Source organism: Aptenodytes forsteri, unplaced genomic scaffold (genome assembly GCF_000699145.1).
Source record: "Aptenodytes forsteri isolate BGI_AS27 unplaced genomic scaffold, ASM69914v1 Scaffold93, whole genome shotgun sequence".
Classification (NCBI taxonomy): Eukaryota; Metazoa; Chordata; class Aves; order Sphenisciformes; family Spheniscidae; genus Aptenodytes; species Aptenodytes forsteri.
This window is the reverse complement of record NW_008794665.1, coordinates 1,763,745-1,783,431: the sequence shown is the minus strand read 5'-3', so window position 1 is coordinate 1,783,431 and position 19,687 is coordinate 1,763,745. Positions and strand designations below refer to the sequence as shown.

Here is a 19,687-nt window from a genome sequence, read left to right as displayed (position 1 = left end):
ATTTGCCATCTGTGAATACTAAGGACTGATGAGGTTTGCACCACTGTTCCTCAAACTGTGTTTCTTACATTGCTTAAACTATCCTGCAGAAATCCATTCTTGATGGACTGATTTTTTTTTTTTTTTTAATTTATTTGATTCGGGGGGGGGGATTTTCTTGGAGCTGAAGATAAAGGATTTTTTTTATCTTCAAGTATCTGAAAGTGTAGTGCAGCTTACAGCTGCCAGAGTTTGCTTTCAAACTGGAAGCAAAGATAATGGAAGTTGTCTTCAACTGAAGAAAACATTACTACAGAAAGAATTAGGAACTAGAAAACACTGGAGCCCAAAATTCAAAGACTGGAGAGCGGTGGAATTCTTGCAATTACTGTAACTGCTGTAACAGTATGAGGCCTTACTCAAACTAAATCTGATCCCCTTTTACAGTTTGCAGTATGCTCTGGGTAGATTTCTTCCAGGCAAAGGAAGGTCACAATAGCTTTGAAATTGTTGCTGAAAATGTGTTAAATATGCATCCTGCTCCTCCTAAACTAAGCCTCTATTACGTGTTCCTTTTCTAGTTCAGTCAATGCTCACTCTTCCCTTCTCCCTGATCTTCTCCCATGCAACCACTGTCTTCCCAACTGTCACAATGTTATCACCAGTGTTGTAAAATCTTTTTTCTTAAGCTGCCAACACTTGGACTCCCATGGCACATTTATGCAGATTGGAGATCTGATTGATTTTGTGGGGTTAACAGGACTAAAATGAGAACAAAGCCCGTGTAAGAGTACCAGGCTTCTCACCCAGCACTTTGAGAACAGGGCACAGTGCCACCACTGCTGGTACATTAGTGGATGCACAGAGGATAGGTAATTCAAGAGATTTTTTGCCGTATTTTCTGAAGTACTGATGATACAAGCAATTTGCAATTGCAAACATTTCCAACAGTTTCTGATTTTACAATGGAGTTTTATATCACTATTGAAATGCTTCTCCTCCTCTTCTCCCTTACGTTTTTATAGTTCAAATCCTAGCTGAAAATGATTTTTTCCTCCTCCGTATTAGTAATATCATTTCACATCAAAATCCATTTTATTGGGAAATAAGAACGTAAACCTGGAATGAAATGGAAGGGCAGTGAAGAAGTGCAACCCTGTAAAGGTTTAATCTCAAACCGAACATGTACTGATTAATAAACAGCACAAGGAAGGCTGAGAAATTTGAAGAAATAAGTGACACAAAGTGAAAGGAAGTTTAGCAGTCCATGAAATCTGTGGATTTAAACAGGTTTCTACAGCAATCAGGGAAACGGGAAAGGACAGTCTATTCCCAAAGGCCAAAGCAGATGTATCCATCAGGCCATAATTTCTGACCATAAAACTTTGCTTGAATAGAATCCTGCATGTGACCTTCATACATATTGCTGCCCTACAAAACCTCTGATACTCTACAGCTGAATCCCATTTAGTTATGACTCACTGCCTTATTTACTTCACTGATCACAATAAGCTTTCAAAAGCCATTACGAAGGCTTGAGTTGGTGTCTGTAAGCATACTCTGGTGACTAACCTGAATGACAAAAAGGTTGGTTTAAAAAAAATTAAAAATAAACCCCACATATATATGATTGCAATAGGAAAACTTGTCAAACAAAGCGGATTTCAAACAGCATCAGTCAAATCTATTTGTCATGTGTTATAGGTAGCCTACAGAAGAAAACATTGGATTACTATAGAGATATTATTTAAGATAGGTAAAACGTGATATTCTCAAAAAAGGAGGTAGGAGAAAGGAGCAGGATAAAAAAGTATCAGCAACAAATAAAAAGAAAATGTTTGCCATGAGGTTTAAAATATTGGCAATGGATCTCCGAGGACCCTAACGCACTTTTGGACATGTGTCCTGCCGAGCTCCGCCAACCCTCCAGATGCTGCAGATGCCTCAAGCACTGCAAACACCTGCAGAGTTTGCTCTGTAACTCTTGGCATGCAAGTGGAAATGGCAGCATGGGGGCTGTAGAAACTGTGCTACCCAAAGAGGCAGATCAGCACGAGCCAAAGCGTTACCTCTGGTTCAAGTGACCAAAGCCCCCCCTCCCTCCACTTCCCTTAGGATAGGAATTACAGCAGACAATACTACCTGCATCAATGGAAAACACCTTCTCCCAAATATAAGTAAATCAGTATTGCAAGAATACGACTTCATGGAAAATGTTTAGAACACAAGGAGGGTTTAGAGAATCATTAGCAGTGGATTGAAACAGATATTTAGTAGTCTGTCTACCAAGGTACCTCAGCAGAGAATCCCACAAAAATGCATAGGCTATTGCATATTTCACATTAGCCATTCAGCAACCATATGATTATATTATTAATGAGAAATTAAGGATTGGAGGAAATAGCAGGCTTTGAACCATAAAATTTAGGCTTTAATTATTAGTGTATTGAAGTAAGCACAAGAATAATAAAAGTAAGAGAAAGATAAGAGGACACAATGATTTTCTGACAAACAAGAAAGAAGTGATGTATTTATTTCGACCCAATTTCCCAATGAAAGAAAAAAAAAAAGTCCATTAAAAAGAAATAGAGAAACATGACTCTCTTCAAAAATAACTACAGTTTAAGTATATTGTAGAACTCAAAATCTTTTATAGGCCTGTCCCACCCCTATTTAAATTCTGCTGTAAATTCAAGTCTCACAAGCAAGAAAGTAAAGTTTACGCTAATATATATTATTATTGCCACCAGTATGGATCTGGCATAACAATTCCTTGTTTCGTAGTGCTAAAATACCGACTTGCTACCATGCAAAACCTGACTATCCCTACTTCCTTCATTGTCTATACAAAGAAAACTTAAATTCCTGCTTTCCCTTTGTAGCACCCGACGTGGGCACAGCATAAAAAAGCCAGCCACAATATTCTTCCTTTCTCAATCACACAAGCACACAAATATTTCGAGACATCACACAAAAGATTATTATAAATATTATGAAGTATTTTGTATTAAAGAAAGAAAGGAAGAGAGGAAGGAACATGCTGTGTTGAACATTTCCACAGGTGCGTGTCACTGTGACACATCTCAGCGACTGGGCTGCAGCTGCCACGGGGGCCTGGGATGCACCATCTACATGCCTCAGCCACCCTTCCCAGCCACTCTCCTCCTCCGCAAACTCTCCCCTGCGCCCGTCAGGCTGGAGCTACACACACCTGGCCACGCACCTCACTGGTCCTCACCCCAACCTACCAACTGGGCTTGCCCTGGACTCGCCTCCCCCCTCATGGGGCAACCTCAACCTCAGACCATCCTGATGGGTGCCCGTGCCACCCCACAATGTTGACATGCAAACATGAGTCGCACAGTAAACCGCATGCATCACACTCGCTGTTGGCCCTCTCTGACAGAGCATATATCGAAGGGGAGAAAAATTTCCCTAACTAAAAGGAACTCAATTTCACCTCCTATTTCCGTGCACTAGAACATGCCTATAAATCATCCCTGAGGGCACTTCCAGTGATATTATGGGGCATGTCATTCACAGCTCTTCTAGGATAAAACACTCAGCTTTGCAATACAGTCTCATTGCGCCAATCAGAACTGTTAATGGGATGTCCTAAGGAACAAATGGAAGACATTTCAGGGCACCATAATAATTTATAAAAACACATTCAGAGGGAAGAACAGTAAGTACCGCACAGCAGCCGATCCTCTCAAATTAATTATCTTTACACCCAAAATCAGTATTATCTGAGTGTTCCTGTTTACATTGTTTGGGAGTTACTTCCTAATTTTGCTAATAAAATGAAATAAAAGGTAGAAATAATACATGCTGTCCATTAGTGGATCATTATGAAAAATAAATTTGTAAATATCTCCTCTTTACCTAATGTCTTATCAGATCTTTGCTTATGACTTCTTGTTTTTTGAAATCCAAAATCCTAGGCAAGTTTTTTAAGAACTTTCTCTATTCACTAAAAGGGGCATATTTTAGACAAATTTAGACCAATTTTAAGTTATTATTATGGCTCTAATGCTTTAAATTAACATTTTATAAGACACAAAAATTTTAGACAAGATGAAAAGAAGTCAAAACCATAAAAAAACCCAGATATTGTGAACCAAAACAAAGCAAACTTCAAGCAGTTTATATAAAAAATAACAAAAATAAATAGTAGAATATAATAATAAATAGATAATATAATTTTTGCACATTAGGCTCTACCTGATAGGAGAGGCCGTGGTACCTCAGACTCATAATAGTGTTGTTATGCTTTCAAGGAAAGGGTCACGCTGGCATGGAAACGGCAAGTTTGGGCATACTGAATGCCATACACATTTAAAACCATGAGATGTAGCCTCATTCTAGTATTTCTTTTACAAATGGAATACAGAAATAGCCTGAGCGTTTAAATGATCTTCTTCTGGTGTTTAGTACAGTGCATTTTGGCTAAGTGTTTTTCCAAGGGATAAACCGTGAAATATGTGGCAACAGTTACAGAGGTCCCCTTCCCTGCTACTAACGCTTGTAAGAAATCCAATTAAGAACAGGGGGCAAGTGACATAAAGATGTGGAGGAAAGGAGAAAGGGAGGAAACTGGTGCAAAGCAACTGAAACATTACAGCGCAGCTTATGCCTATATTCAGTTAAAACAAATTAAAAGACATTAACTGTGGTAAAACATTTCGACAAACAAAATTTCACAGATATATGCATGCAAAAGATGCAACCTTTGTTCTTCACTCAAATTATGCCAAACAAAACACAGGGCACTTAAAAGACTGAATATGAGGCATTGCTAGCCACATAGCTGTATTTGACCATGTATTTACAAAAAACAGTTTTTACTGGCAAATACTTTCTTGAACTCATCAATATCACAACAGAACTTTACCCGCCCAACAAATGGTAATAAAATTTTTGTCAGATTTACTCCTTTCACATTTCAAATACTGACTATAACAAGGTATATTAAAAAATGACAAATGTAACTTTTGCAAAAAATAAGCAATTGAATATTGAAATATTGGGTCATTAACTCCTTTGGAATGTTCTACTTTACTAGACACTTACTTTCTTTAAGTTAGAAATAAGTTGCTTAAAACATCGTTCTGTGAAATAATTTGCAACTGCTCTAACAATGTTAAAGGAAATTAATTGCTAAGTTTCAGTATTAATCAATATTAATCACAGAGCATCAGCTAACATTACCCATCCTGGACAAATGGAAAAAAGCCTAAATACTAACAGTGGGGAAAATATCTAAAAAAGATTGACCTCACTTACCCATTTTGTCCCTCTAGGTTCTAAAAGTGTCCAATAGCTTCAGTTTTTATGTTGGCCTTTTCAGATTGAAATAGATTGAATTGATTCTGATTGGAATACTTTCAAAATCACTTCTTTTCCTGCCTCAGCCTTATCAAGCCCAGACTGTAACGCTTCTCATTACACAGGTCTATCCACTTGTAAAATTTAACAAAACAAAAAAATTCCTGAATTCTCAAAAATTAAGAACGTCACTGATAAAAAATTGTCATATAAGCGTTAAAAACCTTTTCATTAACATTGCCTTGTCAATAGTCCATTGAAGCCAAACAGGTATTGACCTTTGACTTCACAAGTATCAGAGCAACCGTTTGCAAGTTTGCTGCTTAAATCTCAAGTTCTACCTCGTGTCAATACAGAGTCAATAAGGATATAGAAAGTCATCAAAATTTTGTTTTCTTGTTAAGAAAAGTTTAATATTATACCTACAATAAACATCATCTGCGTCTCAGAAGTTAGTGTGCCAGAACAGCAAAGAAATAACAAATGCTTAGGAAACAAATTTGAATCCATATTTCTAAAGACTTCATACAGCTGTCTCTCCAGACAACTGCTCAGTCACACTGGCGATTTACTAATCCAGCTTACAGGGACTTCAAATATTGAGCCCTGTTATCATCCTACCGCTATCAAAGGAGCCCAAAGCAACATCCTCATCTCTTGTCCAATAATTGGGGAATGACAAAGGATGGACTGAGTACAAAATCATATTGGACACAGGTGGCTTTCTGAGTCATCAGGTTATCTCTAATCCCTGCTATAAAATAGGTAACTTTTTCAGGTGTATGCATGTGCTGAAAAGGTTATCCACACAACAACCTATGTTTTCCAACTAAGTGCTGTTAGTTGCACAGAATTAAACCAAAAGGTAGTATTAAGAAGTCATAAATAAGGACTATCGGTTTGACAACAACTTCAAAACAGCCTGCAAAAGAGGGAAGATGTAGGCAAACTGTGCCTGACTTCTCTACCATTTTTCAAGAGCCTTTACTTACAAAATGTGTAAAAGCTAAGTTTATAGCTTGAAGTCACTAGGCCAACACAAACCATAGCAGCTCAATCCAAAATTAAATGCAGTATTTGATATTCTATGTAAAAAGAAACCAACAAAAATTACAAATTTCTCATAAAACTAGGAAGCTATCAGGGTAGTATTTTGCATGTCTCTGCAGAAACAACAGCAGGAAATCTGTTTAGATGTCCTACCTTCTTGAACTGCCTGAAATGGATTGTTGCCATCCACAAATGTCACTGAACACGTGATTTTCTCCGTTTGTAAGATTTCATCATTCTGGTTGAGATCAGCAACTGCCATTCGAAAAACTTCCTCATCTTTTTTGGCAGATTCATCAAATATCGCCCCTGGGGGGGAAAAAAAAAAAAGAACAAAAATAACGTTGCACGTTTTACCTGCAGTATCCCAAAGCATTAATCATAAGCACTTAAGACATTTTACACTATAACATCATCCCTTCACTCATCCCTGAAGAGCAGTTCTCTCAACACAGAGCCCAAAAGCTGCTTCACAATATACAGAATTTCTACATTTTGACATAATTTAAGACATAAATTGGAGAGAAGCATTGATTCCAGCTAGAAATATTGGAGAAATCTAGTTAAGCACAAAACAAATTATCTGTATAGGAACATGGCCAAGAAATTAGAATTTAATTAATTCTAATTTAATTAATTATTAAACGGCACCTATTCCAAAGGTGCCATTTAATACATGGAATGACTGCAACAGGCTAGGATATACATTTAACATCATATCTAGTGACAATTAAAAATAAAAAGTTCAAATGAAGTGAGAATAAGCCTAAAATGGTAGCAGCACTGGGAAAATGAGTTAGAATTGACAACCATGATCAATAGACAGGTCAGCAGCTGATATAAACTATTTCAGGTCTAATCCCTATTGGATTTGTAAAACAACCATTCCAGCTAACTGTCTGATTCTTGAAGTCAGTAAATTAACTTGAAGCGGTTAATTAAAATAATTTCTGCCTTTATAAATGTGACAGAAAGTGACTGTTCTGCCTTTTTCCCCAAAACATTCAAGCAGAGCATCGTGAACAGGAAACCATTAAACTCAGGATAAGTTAGCAGAGTGAGGGTGTCCAACCCTTGCACAGCCAATTCTTCAGGTGTATTGAAAAAGAACTCCAAGGCTAATCCAGAGGTTTTACCTTTTTTTGCTTTCTTTAAACTATAGTGTCACTTTAAGCATTACTAATTTCCTATTATTTTACATTTGCTTCTTGTATGAACTATTTATGTATAGATGGCTCAAATTACACTGTTATAGTCCTATGAAGAATGCTATATTGTTTAAAACCCTCAAAAATCAGGGCTGTTAGATCTTCAAGCACCTTTAAAGCTTTCATTTCCAGGCAGTAGATTAAAGAGACAGAAGGGATGCTTCAAAAACAGACTTTTGAAAACCGTATTTAATCATTATGAAATTTCTTCAGTTTTCAGGCTTATTTATTCTTGAGTGTCTGTTGTCAATACAAAACTCAACTAAGGCAGCGTACGTGGCAAGGCAGCCAACGATAATAGAAAATGTGGATCACCGATGATTTCAGGTAAATACCTGCAATCAGTACTGAAAAGAACTGAAAGATTCATTTACAGGAAACGGCTACTTTAAAAGAAATAAACTTCATACACAGTGTTTATCATGTTTTTCCCACTGACCTCCAACACTCATCTCCCTGCCAGCACCACTCATCCTACATAAGTGTCATCTCTTCCTACAATCTGACCGCTTTGACTCCAGCATTTTCCCTCCCAAAGCTGCTGCCACCTGGAACAGCTGTTCTTTACCTCTCCACCTGATTCACCTGTCATCTCTGTGCAAACCTCAGCTGAAAACGTTCATTTTCTCCCTTGCCCCCACTTCTATTTCCCTTGTTTTATCTAGCTCCGTAAAGCAAAGCCGCACATTACTCAGAATACGCTTGGTACGCAAGATGCTGCAAACGGTGTCTTCTCCACAAAGATGACTATTTGTGTATCCAGGCAGCATTTAAGGGTACAAAAGACTTTGTCAAATGATACACCTTAAAGCATGTTTGTTTCTAACCTCATGGAACAGTTCAAACCAAAACCACACATGCTGCATTTTTGGGATACACCTATACTGATGATGATGACATAGCCTAGCAAACACCGTTAATAAACACTTGAAGGAACAATTTTACTAAGTAACTACTAAGTAACAAGGTTAAAATTAAGAAGGAAAAAAAAGTTGGAAATTAATGATAGTAATTAGTCAAATTCTATCCCTGTAGAGTAATTCTGTAACAAATGCCACACTAGAAGGAAATGAACGTGCACAGGTTTCGTGCACGCTCACAGGGCAGCTGTTGACTGTGTTGCAGAACAGCATGGCCAAACAAAGATCTTCCAGCCAACACTGCGGAGTACAGCTTCTTATTCTACAGCTGGGAAATGTCATCTTAAGCCTGGCTTTGTCCCCAAAATAATCCAGGTCATTTATTGAGTAGACAATACAGAAAAGTCCAAGTTATCTAGCATTTCTTTTGCATGTGCCAACATAAAAATCCCCTTCAGCCCCATAGCCCTTCCACTGGGCAGCAGAGAACTGCTCCCAAGACAGTGCATTTGCCAGTCCAGCATCAAGTTTCTCAACAGATGAACTTTCTTGAGAACCTTTCTTGTTTCTTTCACACACAGATAACCCTGATAAACTCCTATGCTTTTTCTCCCATTTCTCAGCCTGACACAAATCCTACCTCTGACGGCATCTGGACATATAAGGAACCAGCTTAGATGAAACTCCATGCAGCCCTCACAAATGACGCTCTTTCTCACTGTAGTACAATTGCTCCAGTTTTGCTCTGACCACTGCTTAGTTCATTCATGACTCCATGTATCAGAGGCAAATTTCAAAATTTCTCCTCTAACCAATACTACGTCTGACATTTTAAACAAGCTACCTCACAGAAACGAGACATTACCCATGCTCTAGTGTAGGAGTATCTCCATAGGTAAAACAAATAAATACAGGTGAATTGCAGAAAAGTTGTAACCATAGTTCTTGTCTGAGCATCCTAGCAGGAATTAGATTGTCTTCCTTCAGAAACTAAGGCCTTATTCATTAGAGTATCTAACTTAGCTACACAAAAAACCTTTTAAGATACAATAAAGATGACACTGTTCCTTTCAGGAGATGGAAGTGGACAGGAGCACATGCATTACACTTAAAACAGTGATAAGAGAAATTTTATTTCATAATTGATTCTCAAAGTTTAATTTCAGTTTTCAAATAAAATTGGAAAAGTAAAAAAACAAACCAAACCAAAACAAAAACAAACCACAAAAACCCTAAATCATTTTGAAATTGTTCCTACTCTCATATATACATTTTTAGGTCCCTGTGGTTTATTTTAATTATATTCCATGTGTCTATATATCTCTCTACATTTACACAAGTGAGGGGGTTATTATTTTTGTTTGTTTTCTAAAAGAAAAGCCTTTTCAATGACAAGAAAGAAGGCATTTTTTGGATTGTGCTAACATTGCTGGAGTATTTTCCTTTTCCTGTGGTTTCAGGAATCATCCTCTGGTTGACAGGAGTGAATTTTCTGATGTGAAACAAGTCTATTGAAATTTTTACAGCTAGCTCAAAATGCTGCCCTAACTACTTTTGTATTAGGTATGATTTTCTTTCCTTGCTGAGACCTGAAATCGCACTGGAGTTTTGATGCTTATTCTTTCAAACATAGTCTTTTAACCGGGTCAAACAAACAAACAACACAAATGAACAAATAAAGGGTATCATACTTTAAAATTACTTCTATAGTGAGAGCTATATGCTCTCTCATTTCCTCATGTACAGCTGGCAAAATAAGAGAACTGGGATGACTGCAAACTTATTTGGAGTACATGTCCAAAATGAACCCTTTCAGCTATAGGAAAAATTGTTACAGAAAGTAATGAACAGCTGAGGAGAAAAAGCAAATTATTCCTACAGATACTGTAAGACACCCGCTCTCTGGAAAATGATCCAAAAAAACTATTTACAAAGGGAAAAAGTCTTTAAAATTATACAAAAGTAGATGCTGTTTGTTTCTCTTCCACCCCCACTGTTCACCTCAGCTGAAACAGGCCTCACACTAAACATGTCATTTCTAACTATACTCAAGGAGTATTCCCATGATTGCATCAGGAGTCGACATGCTGACACAGCAACTACTTTGCACCAGTTTCCCCCCACTGTTTTATTAGCATGTCATTACTTTCAGCTTTATTTCAGAATCTGGATGACAACAGCACAAATGTAATTCTCTACTGGCTTTTTAAAAACCCTCAGCACATCAATAATGTCCTGTAGGTTAGCAGAGAATTCTTTGTGTTTAACTATCGCATTCACACTCAACGATGTCACCAGAAATCTGTCAATTTAAATGAATATAGATAAAATCATACAAATGCTCAATCAGTTCACCAAGTACCAATGACATCATTAGAACGGCTTTTCAAAGATCACTTGTCCTACTGACCCATACATATAAAAATATAATCCAAATTAGGTATTATCAGCTATTTCTAGAGTAATTTGCAGAGTCTACTGGAATCAGCCCAGAAAACGTAAAAATGGGAAAGAAATGCGTCATGACTGCAAGGATGAAGTGTGAAGAGATTTAAACCAATGTTCATCTTTCCATTGATTAAGAAAGGACAAAGTCCACTGCTTGCAGTGTTTTCAAGTATTATATTTTTATTATCTATGAAAGTATGACATTTCTGGACCTCAGTGCCCCATATTAGTCTCAGGAAAATAAGTACCTTGTTTCAAAGAGGAGGGGGAGTACAGAGATTAAATGCCATTGTGAATTGAGGTCACAGTTCAATTTCAACACAAAAGTTTGATTTTCACTTTATAACATTGCACACACATACCTCACCAATAGAAGCAATATACACTTTGCCCAATAATTTACTAGTTCACAAGTCCAGGAACGTTTGGAGAGAAAAGGAAGAAAAAGGGGAAATGTAAAATGCAGTAACTTTTTGAGCAACTATCTGATGTTCTCAGCAGCTGCTGATTCTATGAAAATTCTTTGTCCCATCGATATTGCCAGCCTGTTCCAGTGTCTGAATCCAATTCCACTGTATTTTCTCAACTGCTGCTATTACATTATTATTCTGAATAAGAAACTTAATGCAGCTGCTGGCAGAAGGATGGCCATGCTGTTAACACTCAGAACTGGAAGCTGGGGGTTTTGAGTCCTCATGAAAAACCTCATCTGAGATGTCCTGCAGGGCTATGAGTGCATCACCACAGGTCTAGCTCCCCCATAAGAAATTACGTTAGGAGACACTAATTTATTGGGGCTTAAATCAATGAGACTGATATTTGAGATGCTGACATACATTGTAGAATAAAATCCCACGTTATATCTAGGCCGTATGAGTGTCTGGTTGGGAAAATTTTTATAGAATCCATTCATTTTTAACTATAATGGCAAATACCTGGCTATACCACATACTATCATGTCTGATTGAATGAATATATACATACAACTGTAGAAGGCCAATTATATTACAATGAAATTATTGTCAACAAGAACAAGAGGGACTGGACGCGTTTGAGAGTCTGGCTGCGCTCATGTAGGAATTTAGAAGGTCACATACAGAGACCTTCCCTTGCGTATGCAGCTCCCATTATCATGGTATTCAGCACACACTAATACAGCTGGAGCCTAAATTTCACTTGTGACACAGAGCTACTGTTAAGTTTCTCTATTGACTGAAAGGCAGCCGGGTATGTGCAATCACATCTTGATTTTGTCAGTGAAGAGAAAACATCAGCATGCTTCACCTTTCTCTTTTAAGTTGACTAAGTTTTAGAAACCCTTTAGAAAGGGCACAGTAAGCTTGATTTTGTCGTTGCAGAACAAAGGGAGTGGAAATCCTCCATCACCTCTGCATCAGGAGGGAGTTTCCAGCAGACGTGTCCTCAGCTACCTCACACATCACACTGCAGATGCCAGGCGTGGCACAAGGCTTAGTCGTCAAGCCCCCCAGCCCTCGGGGACCACGGCTGGCTCACACGGGGCCAACGTGGGGCTCTAGCTCAGGGCAGAGCCAGTCCCTTGCGTCTTAAGTCATCAGCCTCATGCATTTACTCCCCAGAGGCTCCCTGCTCTGCACCATGGGGATCTCAGCACCAGAGTGCATCTAGGCCAAGCTGAAATTTTTGAAAAGACTACCTGTTTGTTCATTTTAATTTTTCAAGACTTTCAAAGCTCCCATGATGACGGTGAAAGAGACAGCAGGGTCTCTTTCCTCCTCCTAGGAGGACCTGTGTCAGCTCCTTCTGCAAAGAAAGTAATGTCCCCCTGCCCACCAAACTGTAAAGGCAGGATTTCTCTTTCTACTTTATATATCTTGTATTTTTACAAGCACAGCTCAAGAAATTGAACAACATATCAGCACATATCTTTCACTAGTTATCATCAGACATGTAAAAGAATATTAAAATAATCAGCTTAACAGAATGTATTTGCCAACACTAAATCTACACATACGTATGGAAGGTCCACTTGTGACTTTAAGCAGCACATGTAAGACCAGAGGATCTGTAGTGATGTTTCTGGATTACCACTGATGCAAGAATGCTCAAGCGAAAGAAGCATCAGGCCTACTGTCATTTTTTTTTCAATGGACTTTTGTAAAGGTCTACTGATAGAGAAGGGTTGATATTTTTCCAGGCCATGCCATAAGCAGTGCCAGTTTCCCTGAGATCACTGACAGTGGTTGACCATGCATTACATACGCCTGCATCTAGGTTGCTGCTATCTCCAAAACACATTCTTTAATCAACCACAATTGCATCCATTTTTAATCTAATGAAAAAAATAGCAAAATTAGTAAATACACAGTCCACACCTAATCAGAATACATGAAAAAAATGCACCCCAAAACAAAAAAACCCCACATTATTTTCAAGGGAAGCCACCCTCCCTGCAAATCTTGCCATCTTGTCCTGCAATCTGGTGGACATATACAAGTGAATTGTATGTTACTGTTATTTAAGGAATTAGAGAAGCTACCCTTTTAGTTGGACACAACAATTAAATCAAAGATTAAAGAGCTGGACTGGAGAATGAAAGAGTTTTCCACTGTGTTTCCCCATTCACACCCAAGTTCAGCAAAAGCTTTGTATGCATAATCCTAACTTTAGGCATATGAATAATCTCTCTCAAGTCACACCTTAAAACGAGACTCTTTGCTGAGCTTAATATGGCACTGCCAACTTTGTATGGCACCATTTATTCTAACCACTGCAGAAGGTACGCCTGCTCACTCTGGGAGATACACCATAAAAAATACACAGCCCATTTCTATTCCTTTTTTAAGTGATTAACCCCCTGTTCCCAGTGCAGCTATATGGCTGCATCATGTAAACGATGCAGCAATTCCTTCTCTTTGTTGCTTTTTGTTTTCTAACTTTAAATACTTGAAACAAAGCAGTGAATGAGGAATTTTACAGGTTTTCCAATCTGGCAAACTGCTAGAGGCAAAGTCTGTTTCAAATACAGCGAAAGTAAGAAAAGTGCAGTTATCATCTAAACACAGAAAAGTCTCTCCATTCTTCTGCTGAAGCACGGTTGTTTTTTAATGTCCCAATCTCACAGTAAAACAACCGTTATAGCTCTGCTTGTTTCTGAAGTCTGTTATTTGTTTTAAATGATTTGACTACAGGAGGGTATTCCACTGTATTACACCTTTTCTTTTTTTTTATTTTCTTTGTTTTCTCTCTAGAGTATACTACCCAGTTTTGGAAGTATTAAGGTGGTTTGACACATTGACAAAGAAAATAAAGACTCAGCTTTTTATGAGTTTTTCTGAACAGATGTACATACAGTGACAGCCAATGCTACAGGTATTGTATGTCAAACCTATTAATTATAAAGCAATAGAGAATTTCTAGGAAAGCTGAAACACAAGCCTGAAGGTATGGAATCAATTGTCTTTGCATTGCCTTTATGAAATTAAATTTTAATACATTTAGAGGTAGTCTGGGGTCAATTCATTTGGCCACAACAGGTGCTGGAGATCTGTGGAGCTCTTAGGAAATTTTGGGAATTACTGCTCTCACAGTTTGCAGTACTAGTACACACATTGGATTTTTTTTTTCTGCTTAATTCTATTGCAACACTGTGGATACACATCACTGTCATTGGGAATTATGTTCACATTTGGAAAGAACAGACTCTAAGATTTTACTCTGTCCGTTGGGCACGGATGCACAAGCATGAACACTTTCCAATCACCGTTGATTTATTTTAAGCTCATCCTGACAGACATTTCTAATTGTTCTCAAGTTCTAAACCACCATTTTACACTTACATTTAATACAACAAATGGTACAATTTGTCAAAATCATCTGCTGAGTCTCGTTAATCTCATTAAAAAAAACAGCTGTCATTTGCCAGTCCCTTTTTGGGAAGGGTTATTTGTCGGCTAGAGAGTACAAGGAAGAGGAGGGCAGAGGGAGAGGAACGCAAAACATTGGGGTCCTACTAAAAAATGCATTTATTCAGGTGTGGGTTTTTTCTATGCAACATATAATCAAAGGCATCTTAAAAAGGCAATTCTAGAAAATCTCCTGGTAAATAATAAAATCCCTTCTCAACTGCTCTATATTCTCATTAACTTAAGTGATCCTTCCGTAGAAAATGAGTGTAAAAACTACTTTATCAAAGGAATAACAATTGACATACATCTTGCATTTTTTATAGCCAACTAACTGATTGCACAAATTGCAGAGCCACAAAGAATTTGTTCCTGCAAATTGAAAAATACTGCACAAATGCTTGTTGTGGCACTGGAGACTGCTATCTACTTCTGTAGATGCAGCAGGGCACAATAGTATCATCATATAAACAACACATTCTATACACAATGTACCTTTCACAGGATAAGAATTAAGATATCTTCTATGCACTGTTCCACTATAAACTTGATGTGGTGATTAACTACAGTGATAATACCTCCACATTCATTATGCAACAAATGAGCTGATAATAATGAGAAGCTTTTCATGTTTTCTATCATATCCATAACTATCAAGTTGGGGTCTAGCTGTGAAAAGCATCTGGTTTGGTAGATATTATTGCCACATTATTAATATCCCATTAGTATGGGTGTGATGATCATAAATTTGCTGAATAGTATCTGCATTCTTGAAAAAAATATTTAAAAGAAACCTTATAATGTCCATTCAGAGCTTGCTTATATGTTGTTTTAGAACCAGAGCAAACACTGATTCGATGTATTATTTTGTCATTTTTATTAGCCCCTACTTGTGAATGCAAGAACACCTCACAAAGCAATGTCAACAAGGACTGCATCCTAAAACACCCTAAATTGTTGTTAAGCATTTGTCATTGCTTACTGTCTTCCGCTTTCATCCTCATTGCTCTGCCTCTACATGCAATTCTGCTCTGTGATTTTTGAAAGACAAACTAATGCTTTAATTGATCAAATGCTGCAGACTGCTAGGTAGAGATGGAGGGAAGACTGCTGCCAAACCATTTATTTATGACATGGAGCAGCTGCAGCACCTTACTCCACTAGCAGCTGAACTTTGTGGAGAATGAGATTACCAATATGTTAGAGATGTTGTCAATACACAAACATATGCCTACATACACACACAGACATAGAAGTGCTAAGATTACAGTGTGATATTTTTCTGGAGGGCATTTTTCTGCTTTCTTCTTCCTATTTCACTTTTAAATTTACACAAGCCTTTTGCTCCAAATAGTTTAACCATTTCATGCAGTGGAGCAGCCTGGCTTACAACACAGAAACACAGGTGTTGACACTAAAGATTGCCATTGGGAGGGTATTACAGGAATGAGAGGTTATTTCTTGAGCACCACAGTATATAAATCCAGCCTTCTATTCATTGCAAAAAATAAGACAGAGAGGTGCTGAGTCAGCATATCACAGACTCACAGAATGGTTTGGGTTGGAAGGGACCTTTAAAGATCATCTAGTCCAACCCCCCTGCCGTGGGCAGGGACATCTTCAACTAGATCAGGTTGCTCAGAGCCCCGTCCAACCTGACCTGGAATGTTTCCAGGGATGGGGCATCCACACCTTCTCTGGGTATCATAGAGAAGTACAGACAGATACCTGTTAAATATATTGCTTTTACAAATCTATCTGATCCCACGCGTAGTGTTATGAATGCCACAGTCAAAAATTAAATAACAACAGGGAGGAAAGCAGCAGTGAAAAACTGTTTTATGTGCCTGTCTAAAAATGCAAAGGCTGACTCTGAAATTAATCCTCTTCTTAAACAGCTTTTCTTTTCTATTCTTTAGAGCAGGTTTTTATTCTGCTGGAGGAGAGGCATTCAGCAAATCTACAGGCAAACACGCTCTTTGAATGGTAATGGGAGAAACCAAACAAATTAGTCTCATTGTCATCTAGCCCATTTTCTCACCAAGGCAGGACTGTCCTGTAGAGTGCAATTTACATTCCAGTTGAAAATTAACATATGCAACATCTTTCACTCTTATGTCACACAGAGGGTAACAAACCCGGAAGCAATTGGTTTCCAATTTCAACACAAAAAATAAATACAAAAATGCCCTAAGAAATAGCCACTTTCCAGAAGGGTACAGATGACCCTGTTTCAACTAACATGTTTCTTATTTACTTCTCAGTAGACATTTTGCTGAACTAGTGTTACTCCCCTTAATTGTAAACTTTGTATTTTATCATTTTGGTAAAAGGACAACCCATGCTGCTTTAAAATTTGCTCTCCAAATATTCAGGGCTATGTGCTCAAAGTGACTTCATGATCTTGGATGTTGAATACTTAAATTCCTCACCATTTTTTATAGAAGCTAGTGCCATATCATCTTTGTAGTTCTTACTCATGTTAGAGAGAATAACTTCTACTTTCACAACTCATAATTTACACGTGTATTAAAAAAAATAGACTCTCAGAATATAACTCACAGATAAGCTGAGTTAGACTTTTTATTTCAAAAATTTCACCCAATAAATTCTGGTAATGATCCTTCTATTTCAGAAAGGGCAAAAGAAGAAGTGGAGAATAAGGAAAGCTTAATGTCATTCTACATGAAACACACCAAATATGACCAAAAAGGTCTGCTTTAAATTCCTTCAATTCTCTGCTGCAATTTGACTTCATGCTTTGTTTTTAATAGCCCTACAGTTCTTCAGCAACATAAAGCTCTTTGAAAATTATAACACTGTCACATGAAATGCCTGTGAATTTACATTTCCCAAAGCCTCACTGCAAGTCAATTAAATGAGTTGAGTTCTGCTAAAGAGTAGTTTCCAGGGTGCAACATATGTCTGTAATTTTTTTTTTTTAAATCAAGTCATAATTTCTCATTTTAAGACAGAAACTGTGTGAGGAATTAAGAACGGCTGTTTCTTCCATTGGCTTCTATTATTCTTGTGCTCTTAGAAGGCAAACTTAAAAGGTAAGAGTGAGGCAGCAGCGGAGCTATTTCCATAAACTGTGGATGTGTCAGACACCTCTTTCAATCCAAATATTCCCTTCCTCTTTCCAACTTCCTAAGATAGTGCTATACAATAGGCTACTTACAAACCTGAGGCTGAGAACCTATTGCTCTAACATTTAAAGAAATAACCATAGAAGAAATAAATTAAGCATAATTTCAACCTCCAGCTCCAGTCCACAGTTGCTATAAACTCAAATCACCCCAAGTTCACAAATATTTTTGAGAAACTAGCCTGACCTTTGATTTTTTTAATGAAACCTAGAACCACACATTTGGTTTAAGTTATCTCCTGTCAAGAACCACTTAAAAAAAGCCATATGGAAGTGAATAATTATATTCCCATTTTAGAGATTAAGGAATATGAAGCAGATGTACAGTGACTTGCTCCGACACTCAGTAATTAGTTGCCTGTCAAAATTGGAAGAATTTAATAAAAACCTGATTATTCAAAGTACCTGTCTTTATTTCTATCACTTAACACGTATAATCTTGGAACACTGATATTAAAATCACAGTAAGTATGCTATTAATATAGATCCCACCTTATCTGAAAATTTCATAGGAAAAGGGGCTTGGGGTTTTTTTGTTTGGAGAGGTTTAGGAGGGGAGGTTGTGGGTTTTGGTTTGTTTTCTTGGTTTGGGGGGTTTTTTTGGGGGGTGTGGGGTTTTTTGTTTGTTTTTAAGTGAAGTGGCTGTAAACTGAAGGTGACAAAAATCTTGTGTCTAATCTCTTGAAAATCACTCTAACTTGAATAGACTTGATATCCAGTAACTTACACAAAGACTTTCTTAAAAAATTTTAACACCTTATTGAAATTGGAAAAAAAAATTGCAAGCTGGAAAGTAGCTAAAGAAAATAAAAGTTAAAATTATACAGGAAAACCATGAAAAAATATTGAGTCATTAACCATATTCATCTTTAAACATGCAATGCAGAAACTGGAAAATGAATTAAAAAAAATTCCAGAAGTGATATGTGTGGAGGGATAAAAATTGTTATTATTGCATTCTCTCTACTGATCAATTCAAGTTTGTGAGGAGCCAACCAAAGTGAGAAGTACTTTGGCAGCAGCCGGTTGTAGCCAGCTGATCATTTTGAGAAAATATTCTTATTAATTTACGAAAGTGATAAAAAAAATACAAGCAAAACCCCCACTATCATAAAAAAAACAGATTTTCTTTTTAGCAAAACACTAATATAACCTAAAATAATTCCTGTTACCAACATCCTGGGAACAGATCAAGGTTTTGTTTTCTTTGAGTCAGCAGAACAGTACCTGTAAAAAAATGTGCACTTTATTTTCTGTCATATTTGGTAAGTACCCAAGTGATGAATGCACAGGGAAACCCATGCGAGAAGCATAACCTTCATAGCATTCTTCTGGTAGTCACTTTTAGTATTAGCAACTCTCCCAGCTCACTAGTTTAAGAAAAGACATTTCTTATGAACTATTTCTGCAACTTTGAGAAAACAGCCCCAGTAATCACTGTACATAGAAAATGACCATTAAAGGAAATTGGGAAATTGTTTTACAAAGCAGAAGGACACGTTATGTTCAACCCTAGAATCCAAATTCTGCCCTCCTTTGCACTTAAATACTTCAGCAGATATACTTAGCTCCATTTTCCAGTTACTTCTACCTTAATCAAGTCCTTTTATCGTTTGGGAAAAGATGAGTAAACTTAGCTCACACTGTCTTTGCCTGCAGGCCAGTCACATGATTAGACATAAAGCTTTAAAATTTGTCTACAGGTTTTGAATCTCATTATTACTGTATCAATTATTACTGTATCATTATCAATTAATTATTACTGTATTATTACCAATTAAT

General features: G+C 37.3%; 1 protein-coding gene across 1 annotated transcript in view; it reads right to left on the bottom strand.

Annotated features, from left to right (window-relative positions):
• GRID2 (glutamate ionotropic receptor delta type subunit 2) overlaps nt 1–19,687 on the bottom strand; it is a 766,470-nt gene that overhangs the window by 601,520 nt on the left and 145,263 nt on the right. The window contains 1 exon segment of the mRNA XM_009273536.1: nt 6,511–6,666. Within this exon segment, the coding sequence (XP_009271811.1) occupies nt 6,511–6,666 (156 nt within the window).